This window comes from Perca flavescens, chromosome 12 (genome assembly GCF_004354835.1).
Source record: "Perca flavescens isolate YP-PL-M2 chromosome 12, PFLA_1.0, whole genome shotgun sequence".
In the NCBI taxonomy this organism is placed as follows: Eukaryota; Metazoa; Chordata; class Actinopteri; order Perciformes; family Percidae; genus Perca; species Perca flavescens.
In genome coordinates, this window is record NC_041342.1 from 19,633,830 (window position 1) to 19,646,198 (window position 12,369).

Genomic DNA, 12,369 nt, shown 5'->3' on the forward strand with positions numbered 1-12,369 from the left:
GTCTGAGCATGCAAACACCAAGCTTCAGGTCCATCGCTGCTCCAACATCAAGTGCTTTTTAGGGTGTGTGGATATGTCAGATATGAAATACTGGGACAAAAGGAAGCCAGAGCCAAAGAGGAGATCAGGTGTCAGGCTGCCACCGGTCCCTTTGGTCCCCATTATAATGGCAGCATTTCATCGTTTTCTCCATTGTGAATAGCAGCCCCTTTGACAATGAGTAAGGGCTGTCGTCCAGCATCATGCCAAGTGGTATCAACCCCCTTTAGTGCCACTCTATGGCCAACGCCTCGGTCACAGCTCAGGTTACACTCTTTGGAGACAGGGTTTTGTAGTGGGCAAATAGACTTTTTGATGGGAGACAAGCTTTGTTTCAGCTGAGAACTACATTATTTGATATTTATCCAATTATTGAATACATTTCCCTTTCAGTTTTAGGTCAGGTATTACATATCTGACCTAAAACTAAAAGCACCAAAATCAAACTTTTCCTTTTATCCTGCCTTTATAATTTAGAAAAACAGATGTACACCAGTACAACATGACTAATGCATGTATTCCACCTTCACCTCACTCTGTTGTGTTTAGCATGAGTAATAAGGAGGACATTAGGTAGAACAACAAGTGGTTTAAGTGACACAAAGAAAGGTTTTATGTAAAATTGCCTTACATGTTAAATCCCACATGTTTGTCAGGGCTCTCAGCCTGGTGACACTTCAAAAATACTTCTGTGGTACAAGTCTTCTTCTATTTCCTCTTGCCTGCTGTCTAATGTTAGTTATTTAAACATTTTTGTATCCAATTGAGGGCTGTCAGAAGATGTTGCCCACCTCTAAACTTAGAGAAAGTCCTGCACACTGACCATTACGCAAGCAATAATTTATTTAGAAAAATCCAACGTTTCGGTCTCAGACCTTCGTCAGGTAAATGGAATGAATCTAATTTTGTTTGCGTAATGGTCAGTGTGCGGGACTTTCTCTAAGCTTTTGATCTGCTACTTTTGATCATATCCTACGCACCTGCCCAACAAAAGAGGTGTGCAAAGAAGCTTTCCTACGCCCGCCTCTAAACTAAAACACCTTCCACCTTGCCATCCATCCATTTTCTGCTTCTTATCCAGTTCCAGGTCATTTGTGTAAGAGTCATTTTGGGAATTTAATTAATTCTATCATTAGGAATTATTGTTAAGTACTGCTGGGAAGTACTAGAAAATGGGATATATCGTCGCTACTGGTTTCTATTTCATGGTATTAAATTGAATTCTTTGTGGCATTAAAAGGTCTTAAATCTAACACTGCTCTATGTCATACGCTACTCTACCACACCCATCCCATCTCCCTGATATGGTGGTACCATGTGAAGCACTTTGGGCTGCATATTTGTATGAAAGATGTTATATAAATAAAGTTGAGTTGAGTTGATGGCATAAGGGAAGGGGTGGAATCTTAAAGCTTTTCTTGTTGTACCATACTTGAAATGATTTTGCTGCCTTCTTCATCAGAGATGTTCCAATAAAAGGTCAAATGTATCCAATACATTTCAGGAAGGTTTTCAAAATATATATATATATATATATATATATATATATATATATATATATATATATATATATATATATATATATATATATATATATAATGTATATTTCACGCAAATAAATCTGGCCGTTTAAAGAAACTTGAAACGGTGTTAGTTAACAATAGTCACCTCTCAATGATCTGAATCTATGTAAAGGAACTGCTGTGATAATGTCTCAATATACACAATCATTGACTTTCACCTGTCTGAACAGGTTCCCAAGTCAAAAATTATTGAAATTGCAGCTGCTCTCTAAAAATGCATTTTGTGAGAAATTAAAAAATAGCAAGGCATCTAGGAAAAATATAATTTTTTAGTTCACCTTTTGGGGGAGAATACTCACCCTATCCCCACAGCGACATGTAGTTGCATTCCTCCTTAAATACAAAGTCACTTAAAGTCACAACATAACTGCAAGATGGATTTCTGAGATTAAGGATTGATTTAGTTTGAAATGTGCCGGTGACATTTCTTTCAAATCTAATTATTATAGGTAGAAAACTGGATCATTGGAGAAGACTGCAAGCATTCTTCCAATTCCTTTTTTTGGGATTGGGCAAAAAAAAATTCTAGCAAGAATTGTGAAGGATAAATCTTTTCCTCTCCTTTAACCAAATGTTGACCATTTTGATAGATAAATATGTTGTTAATCTCTCTTAATAACACTTCAGTTTAGACCTTCTTGAAATAATGTCACATTTTTGATTATCTTGCAAATAAATTAATTCTATAATATTTTGCTTACACCATTTATTCTGACTGTGTAACAATTTACAACAGAAAACAAAATATAAACGTTTACATCTTTCACAGGATATCGCTTCCATCACTGCCATATATTATAATTTATGGATATTTACATATATTACAACGTCACACATGGGACTCTGCACATTACTCATTAGTTGCAACTGACTTGACTTGACTTGATCTATGAATATCTGTGCTGCCCGACACCATTGACTAGTTGATGTCAGTGGCAGCCACAGCTTCCAGCCACCATATCATTATACTGTTTGAGCACCACATTTTCAGCATCATCAAAGTAGAGCAAGTTAATGGAGAAGAGCTTGTCGGGCACACAGCACGGCTTCTCAATGCCTTTGATCAGCTTCAGAGCGTTGATGATGGACTGGACGGTGGCGTGATTGGTCGGCCTCATGTTTTGACCCAGAGGGAAGCGGCAGGAGCCTTTGCAGTGGTAAGCGTTGTAGCCCCGGGGAGACACAATCCAGCCTGACCAGCCGATCTCCTCAAAGTCAACATAGAGAGGCAGGCGCTGGCAGGGTAATGACACCCCTTCTTCCTCGCTGTAGTCCAGGGAGCGGGTGCTGCGGGAGGAGGGACCTGACATGGAGGCCTGGGGCAGGCTGGAAGTGGCTGTGGTATCGTTTGGGTCTGGTGAGGGAAAGGAGAGTGTTTTTTTATTAGAGAAAGAAAAGAGATTTGGTCGAATTGTTGATGATACAGATATATTCTTGTCATAGATTGAGTAACAGTGATGAGAAGATAATTGGGTCTGTGGGGTGGGGAGGGGGGCAGAGTTCCCCTAGGCCCCATCATTCTTAACTACACCCCTACTCATCAGGAGTAAGACCACAACAATAACCAAAGTTTGTAGTTTTACTATCACTGTGCATAACCTGATCAATCAAATGACATTAAAGTCTCACCTATGCTTTCAAGAGAAGTCGAGCGGCGGCGGCCGTCATCAGTGAAGAGGACCAACATGGGCTGTTTGCTCTGGTGATGGTTTCGTCCTGAAGCAAAGCGGATCAGTTTCCCATCCATCTGGCTTCCCCCTAGGGTTCGAACCACCACATGGAGCCCCATGTTACTGCCTTCATCTATCATCCAGGATCGGACCTTTATTAAAAAAGTTCCCATTAGTCAATAAAACCCCAGGATTCAGACACTTATGTTCAGAATACACACCCTGAAGTTAATGCAGGCCTCAAAGAGAAGTGGATACTTACTGCTTGCGTAATGGTGAACACTTCCCAACCAGTAGAGTGAACTGGGATGAGTCGAGAAGACAGCAGCTTCTTATCCTGTGTTTTGTTGTTTTTGCTGGTGTCAAGCAGCTGATAAACACTAACCTGAACAAAACAGAAGAGATACAGTCATGTCCAAGGGACAGATGCATCTGGGTGGATCCACTGTAGTTCAGTTAAATTGTTAACATAACGTTATCTAGTGGTACATACCTGGCAGAAATGGTGTCTGTTGAATGTCAGTGGTGCCAGAGGCTGCAGCTTGAAAAGATGGAGCTCTGCAGTGAGAATCTTCTCAGTTCTGGACACCGTGGACAAATTGAACCTGAACTCCACCTGTTCACTGCGCACTGCAATGGAAATGATATAATTAGAGTAGAGAACATATATATATATATATATATATATATATATATATATATATATATATATATATATATATATATATATATATATATATATATATATATATACTTCATTGTCTACAGTAGCCAGTAGCAGACGTATGCATGTACAAATGAAGTCTTACATTTGTCAAAGAAGCTGCGCACAGTATTTCCCTCTAGAAGATACGGGTCCTTTGTCACACCGTCCACATCAGCAACCGTGTTGTACAGATCAAGCATGTACTGAGGTGGCTGCTTGTGTCGATGGATAGCAGGGGGGTCCTCCATCCCAAAAACTTCCAAAAGTCTCTTGATGGCAGCTGAGCGTACTTCCTCTGACTCATTGTCGGCGGCGAAATGATTCTCCAGATAGCTGAGCGGAGGCCGTGCAGCGGCGGTGCACAAAGCGGCAAAGCTGACCACAAACAGCAACATCTCTTAAGTTTGAGTAGATTCCTTGTGCGTCGGTGTCCTCGAACACAACCGGCCAGCAACTTGGAGTTGGAGTGACTGCAGAGCCTTGGAAGCTCGACTTTTTATATCAAATGCTCCCGTTCACTCTTCAATGCCCCCAAAGCCTTGGTAAACAGCAGTAAAGATGCTATTTGGTCGCAAATGTAAATCACCAATCAGCGAATGTAAAGGGAGACTAATGGCGGCGTTAACAAGGTGTGAACCCGATTGTAGATTTTATTCAAGCCCATTGTCCCCACGTCTGGCAATAAAGGCTCAAATAAACTCATTTCAGCCTTTGAAAAAGCTTGCTTCATATTAACCAGTGACTATGTTGTTGTGGTATATATTTTTCTCTCCGATGTATCATGTTATGGTAGAAGAATATGAATAGAATAAACTTGGAGCTGATCTCCTGAGGAAGTGCACTCACCATGGGAGGTTAACTGCGCCTAAACGATTCCATTAATTTAGAATAATGGGCACAGTGTTTTAGGTGAAAACCAATTACTTCGATAAAGAGACGGGTGTCGCTTGCTACACGTCGCCAGATTTACATCAGCTGAATAATCACCAATTTGTCTTTAAAAGAACTCCAACTTGACTGACATCCTGCAATGGTATACGCTGATGTGGTGCTTAAAAGATTATGTACTGTAACTTTCGGCAAGTTCGTTTATTTTCTCCCATAAAACACTTTGTGTATAGGCTTATAATTTACAACATGTTGACACAAGACTCCCCGAATACAGCTTATAGTGTTAAGTCATTATAGTTGTGCAAGTTACAATATAGCATAATAACACTTTGTGTTTGTACACTTGAAATATTGAGTTTCGGTAGGCGATAGAGTTTAACTACTATACTATACTACTATAGATAGTAGTACCTTTACCGCTCGTTTTTCTTAAAACTTGGTTATTTTTAATAGATTTCTTAAAGCCAACTCAATATATTCCTAGAAAACGCAGAAATGGCTCACTGCTGTTCCATTTGGTTACTTTGATCTTTACGCACAATTACGCACGAGCAAAATACAGTTCCCCCACTGTAATAAACATTTAAGAGATCAAAGTTTTTTTTTCTACATGACGCCTTGTAAACAAGTCATAAAACCCCTTTTCTTAGGATGGCAAAAAAACACAAAAGAGTTGTTTCACACGTTCATAACAAATGAGGTACTACCTGCACGTGTGTTTTTTCAAAGGAACATTTGCTAAATTGGTTGGCTTTCATGTGCTCTTTTCCAGTGCTTCTTCAAAGACTAATTTGACCTCTTTCAAACTAGACCATGAAACGGATTTAAATTTATTTCAGATTTTATCAATCCTCAGGTATGCCAATACATCCTCTTGTTACTGTTATATTACCTTGTTTTCTGAAATCCAACCTTAAGTTTATGTACTCACACTAATTTGTTTGTAATAATGTGGTATAATGTGGTATAATAGCTTAAGTGCCATTTGAAGATTGATTTCTTATTAGCAGATTAGCAGTTTGGTAAAAATGTGTTGTGGTCCAATGACAAATCCTCACAGATTGTTGTATTAAATTTATTTACAAAATTATCATTTTTACATATATTACATATAATACAATAATACTTTAGGGTGGCAAATTCTTAAACAAATGGTATAGTATTTGTGGGGTCATCATGAATTAAAACTGTTCCAACGCCAGAGAAGAGATTGGAAGTTGTTTTCCAGTAGGGGGTGCATTGTTCAGTTTTGGCAAAGGCAAGAAGTGATGGAGAGGATGGTGCGTATCTGCCCATGCTGGTTAAGGAAGTTGTGGCTCTCGTAGCCCTGAGGAACACAGGAGCTGGACTGTCTTTCAGCCCATAAGTGACAGATTGCTGGATCAGATCGACTCCTGCAAAAGAAAATTATTTAATCCATATATAGCCTGTTATTATGTCCAGTGACTCTGTGACAGTCAACATTTTGGAACATTGTATTGTCCATTTCAATAAGGATAATTCCTGTGTAAACCTTTTGTAAAGGTAATATAAATCTGCTTATTTAAATGTATTACAACTGTGTAACACACAAAATGAATCCCATGCATGAAGACATAATGGCCTGCTTTTGGGGGCAGTGCAAAGCCCCAAAACCTTGATTTTAAATTATAGTTTTATAGCCCAACATTTCCAAAGATGTTAGATTGAAAAGAAGGAAAATGTGTCTAAAATAAGGGCACAATACATCACAAATATTTTAATTTGACAGAATGGTGCGGCCATAAAAAAATAAGGGGTCTTGGGTTTGAAATTTCACTCATTGTAAACACTATATAGCTTCAATGAAGTCCTGGAACATATTGATATGGATGATAAGGGGTTAATTAAATGTTTTTGTTTATGCACATTTTTTTCTTCTTCCAGCCATAAAATCAAAGTCTAATGATATGATTAAGGAACTTTAAGATAAATCAGCAATGGGAACCTCTTATTCTTTTCATATACTTAAGATAAACTGATATTACAGTGTTAAAGTCTGCCACAATCTCATAAAACCTTCAGCTTTTATTTTGAGATTGTGGAAGACTTCTAACAGAGGGACATTTGGTGTATAGGAATTAAACGTGGGCAACATGCTGAGTGCAGAAAGTGTCAGAGCTCACTGGTAATTGTTATGAGAGGGGCAGAGGAGGTGTGTGTTTGGGAGTGTGTAGCAGCAGCTGTGTTCATGCTTACCTGAGAAGGCATCGGTTTCCTGTGGTGCAGCCTCCCAAACATCTGCCCACATCTATTTCCTGGGGAAAATTAGCAACACAGAGAAAGGGTAATCAGTTCACAGCTGCTCACAAATATTGACCCAGTTGAGCTGGGGCCCAGCTGCTGTTTAGCATGGTAACTGCTTTGATTTGACACCTGCAGTGGCCATATGTGTTTGTGCTGCACTCGCACCTTTGGTGCTGAGGCACTGAAAATGACCAACTGGTTCCAGGAATTCAACTCAAAATCTTATAATTTAGTTATCATGTAAAGTCTGATGTTAAATTCACAAATAATTAATTTGTCGCTGTGGTATTGAGAAGGTTGTGGATGAACTTTATAGTGAATGCTTTAAGTGGGGCTTTTGTGAATGGTATAAATTAGAGCTGGGTGATATGGAGAAAATCAAATATCACAATATTTTTGGCCAAATACATTGATTTAGATATTGTGGCTATATTGTAGGGTTGACTATTATAGGGTTGTACTATAGGGATACAATGACTTAAGTGTGTTAAGCCAAACAATAAAACAGCTAGTAAGTCTGGTAAAAGTACTTGACTTTACTGTAATACCAGGAAAAGACAACACTTGTGTCATAGCACGATATTACGATATCCAAAATGTAAGACGATATCCAGCGTCTTAATCAATGTCGATATAATATCGATATATTGCCCAGCCCTAGTATAAATGTAAACCAGAATAATGAGGCTAAACCCTAATTTTCTACATGAACAACAAAGCACCTCAAATCGGGGTTTGATTGTATTTTCCTGAAGTTGAACTGTGGTTGTCTATCATGTGTATTGTTGCATGAATAAGCATGCAACACATCCTGCAGTCCAGCCACTGATCAGTGGATTAGCTTAATTAAGTGCTGTCTTCCAAACGTGTCTGATGAATAAAGATACTTCATTACTGTCTGGCACCCAGCTAGACCCCCATTTCCTCTCAACTTATAAAAGAGAGTGTGAAACCAGCATCACAAATAAATCATTCTTCTAGTGTTATGCCTAGCTAATCAAAGAAGAGATGAAGCTTATCTTGAAAGGCTGGATTTATATATAAAGTTGGATTTACACACATTTGTGTTGTGGACGAACAAGACTGATGATTTATTAGAACAAGAAATAAAAAAATGTAGCGATAATTTAGAAATTACACCTACTTTAAGCCTCTCATCTTTGACTCCATCTGCATTGACTATTTCATAGTAATACTCCACGTATGGGACCCTGTAGCAGCTTTCCTTCAGCTCACAGGCTGCCACCGTCTGGATGAGGTCCACTTTGTTGGGGGTTTCCACCAAGGCTGACTCAAACATAGTGGGGACACAGGAGAATCCCTCTGTGAAGGTTTAAAAAAAAAAGAAGGAAAAGTTAAGACTTATATGGGCAGGAGGAGCAGCTCAATTATAATACGTGATCCAAATGAATATTCATTCATTCAACCTTTATTTAAACTTGAAGGATCATTGAGGGTCGGCCCTCATTTACAATGACATTGAATAATTACAGAGACAACCACAAAACAACAACACAGAAAAAGAATACAACATCATAAGATACAAAGACAATAACACTTTAAAACTTTCTAAATTGAAAAATGTATACAAATACACTATGGGAAGCAAGTACAAGTAGAAGTTTGCAAGATTAAAACCAGAATTCTAAATTGTTCAAAAGGTGCAATTGAGTTGATTTTAATAAATTGCTGTAATTTGTTCCAGGAGTCAGGGGCACTAAAGTTAAAAGCAGTTTTTCCATGTTCAGAGCGAGCTTGTGGAACATGAAGCAATATAACGGGATAGCCCCACCAGCAACATTTAAAAGATGGGATTATCTTTGTGAGCACTAAAAAACAACTTCATAAATTGTCTTTTGTTCTGGTACTGGTAAAAAAATAGTGTATATCAGTACATATTTGGAGAAAGAGACCTAAAATAAAATGCACATGATTCTTACGTATGTACCTACAGGTAGCTAAAATCTGGTTGAAAAGTAAGGATTGGGGCTTTAATTTTATCAGCAGAGTGAACCTAATGCTAGCAGTTCATTGCTGCGTTGACTATTGGCCTGCAGTCAATTAAAATATAACTAAAGTGTATGCTGTTATAATGGTTTGCTGAGACCACAAACATACTGTTGTATAATGTGTATCAATACATTAACACACTGTACCCTATCAACCGTTAACACCAGTTTTAAAAGGATGTGCACTAGATTAAAAAAGGTTAAGTTAATTTTGGGCATATAATCTATTTTGTTTAAAGGCATTGAAAAAATAATAGTATAATTCTTATACTTTATTAGTCTTTGGGCACTATCTACTACTTTTCTATATATTTCATTTTATTTTAGGAAAAAAACACAAGTCCCATAGTATGATAAAAAATGGCTGTATCTCAGCAACTACAATCACATATTTGGTAGGCTATCTATGAACTCTTATGACAAGTTATATATGTAGTGTAATTCTTTTTTTTTAATGTAAGACATTAAATAAACCCCACTTTTCAAAAATCCGGACTTTGACTATTGATAAAAGTGTGATGATTCATGTGATGTAAAAATGTCAAAGTTGTGCTGTTACTTGCCCAACGTATGTTAGTAACAGATTTCAAAACCTTAGACTAATCAGAAGGATTGTTGTCATATTTGTCCTTATTGCACTTAATATAGTATTTGGGCACATGTAGGCAAATTGACCAACTGACTGCATCTTTTTGCAGTTTTGCTCAGTCTTTCTATCTGTTGTGGAAATTTTCCATTTCTCAGTCAATCATTTTTTTTTATTATTATTATTATTTTTATTTGAGTAGCTGCTCTCTGTACGATTGAGCCGCTCTTCCTGTTTTGATTGTTGTTATCTGGCACAGACAGATACACACACACACACACACACACACACACACACACACACACCCTGGTGAGCCCTTGGACCGGGAGCATCGTCCCACGTCGATGACTGTCTCATACGGCGTCTCGGAGTAGTAAGTCTTCAGTGCGGGGACACGGATGCACTGGGTCAACTTGATCTCGCAGTGGCACTCCTCGATGACATCCACCTCCTGGGGTCCCTCTAAGAGAAGCACCCGGTCTACACGCACCCCGGTCGGCTCACACACCTGGTTCATCCCGCAGGAGGGCAGATGGTTCAGCGGCTCCAGACTCTCTGGAGCTGCAGGTCCGCGCGTTCTCATCTTTTGTAAGGTTGAGAAACATTATTTGTTTGATTCAGACGTGTCAAAACATGTTTCTAAAAGGTTTATTTATTTATTTTTTTACACTTGCAGTTTATGATTAGTTTTATTACTTGATTTCTGCAGAGCTGCCCACCAAAACTCGTTTATCTTACAAACATATGAATCATGCTTTTCATACTAAAATACGTGATTTGTGACGCTTTGGTAATAACTTAATTATCAAGTAAAGGCCTATTGGAGTTTCAGCAGGAACCTTCGACAGACAATCACACAGTTACAGCGCGCCCTTGTGGCCGTGCGGGGAAACTTCACTTACTTTCTTGCTCCTGAGAAATTCCAGCATTGAGGAATGTTTAGAGTATTCCTGCTGCCCTTCTTCATGTGATGGCCTGGATGCCCCCCCACAGTGCGACCTGCACATTCCCACATCAACACTGACAGGACTCCCAGAGATGTCTGTGTGGAGAGAGAGAGAGAGAGAGAGAGAGAGAGAGAGAGAGACCCATTATCAATTTCATGTCAGACAGCAAGATGATTATTGTCATCAATATTGTTTCAAAAATAACTATTATTTCAAAAAAGTTTTTAGTAAACTCAGTTGCTTTTAAATTTCCAAATATGTTTGACAAATCATACTTAGACTTCTGTGAGAGGATTACAGACGTAGCAAATTGAAACATTTACTTATGGAAGAACATGTGGTGGTGCTTTACCTTGTCCAATGTAGACAAAGTGGCTCTGTCTTTTGCAGCACAGTCTCTGCGTGAACAGGTTTCTGTGATCTATGTGTTTGCTTAACACTCCGGTTACTATAAAACATATCACAAACATCAGGGAGTTAACACTGTTTTACTTGATGTAGAGTAAGCATACTCTTTATTCACGAATGATTTAAAACATATTTTCCAAGACGAGCAGATTCAAATCCATGACAAAACAATATTGTACACGCAATAGTGCAGGAATCAAGTCAAGTTAATTATAACATTATTAGTTAATTAAAGCATTAATTAGCAGTTTCTTAGGCAAAGGTGAATGTTTATAACAATAGCTTTCCAAGAAAAACACTATCCATTTCTTTTGTATCATGCATGACCATTATTCATCTAGAAATTGTCATTTGGGATTTGCATGACAAAATATATCAATATTTAGTTAAATGGAAAGTGAATTGAGCCCACCTTGCTGTACAGCCACACACCCTCTACTACACTCATGTTTACCAGTCATATCATAAGGGATACGTAAGTATATTTGAGGAGATTGGTGTCAGTCCGTTTCATGAATAATTGCTTCTATACAGTACATGTCACAGCTGCAGCAGAATAGAATAGAGCAAACAGTACTTACAGGTCAGGTGGAGGGCACACAGGAGGAGAAGAAATGGCCGGGGTACATCCATGGCTTTAGTCCCAATCTGCTCCTCAGCTGCCAGATACTGAGTGTCCCTCTGCTCACTGATGCCTCTGATATTTATATGGGATCAAGCTTCAGCCCCAAAAGTCACCTGAAAACAAGCTCTCAAAGTGGTGTGTGCTCAAAAAAGTGAGAGCTAATCAAATTTCCATGCTGAATGCTTTGTGGGATGGAGTTCTTACAAGCAGGGTCCACTTCAAAGGATATCTCTACAGCTTGTTTGTTTCCGCAGCGAGGAACCCAGTGGCTCGAGTGTGTCGACCGGCCCGAGCTCACTCTAATGAAGTGCTTAAGTAGCCTTGAGCCATGAAAGCGTCGCTCACGCAAAGGCATTAATCATCTTTTATCTCAGGGGGAAGGTGTTTAGCACCTCCAACTTAAAACAAAACCTGGCCCAAACACATAAACAGGAACAGCATGGGGGCCTGAGCCTCCCCTTCAGTAAACTCCAGCACCTTTGTGTTTATTCAACATGACACCAAATGGCCAGACCTCTCAGAGCTGCCCTCCAAATCTCAGCTTCTTTTTCTCTTTAGATGAAAGGTCCCAAATTAAAAATTAAAATAACATATTTCACAGGTAACATGTTTTCAGACATGTCAATGAGTTTATATATAA

The 12,369-nt window shown here is 38.7% G+C and overlaps 2 protein-coding genes across 2 annotated transcripts; both read right to left on the reverse strand.

The window, feature by feature from the left end:
- Window positions 1-2,415: 2,415 nt before the first annotated feature.
- admp (anti-dorsalizing morphogenic protein) lies at window positions 2,416-4,523 on the reverse strand. Its single transcript, XM_028594119.1, has 5 exons — window positions 4,102-4,523; window positions 3,786-3,922; window positions 3,555-3,677; window positions 3,252-3,444; window positions 2,416-2,976 (listed from the first exon to the last, which is right to left on the reverse strand). Exons 1-5 carry the CDS (start codon window positions 4,391-4,393, stop codon window positions 2,552-2,554), a joined length of 1,170 nt encoding a protein of 389 aa, XP_028449920.1. The 5' UTR covers window positions 4,394-4,523; the 3' UTR covers window positions 2,416-2,551.
- A 1,507-nt stretch (window positions 4,524-6,030) lies between these two features.
- Window positions 6,031-10,756, reverse strand: pnhd (pinhead). The gene is made up of 5 exons (XM_028594306.1): window positions 10,652-10,756; window positions 10,056-10,332; window positions 8,299-8,477; window positions 7,107-7,165; window positions 6,031-6,283 (listed from the first exon to the last, which is right to left on the reverse strand). The coding sequence occupies exons 1-5, from the start codon at window positions 10,754-10,756 to the stop codon at window positions 6,133-6,135; spliced, it is 771 nt and encodes a 256-aa protein (XP_028450107.1). The 3' UTR covers window positions 6,031-6,132.
- Between the last annotated feature and the right edge of the window lie 1,613 nt (window positions 10,757-12,369).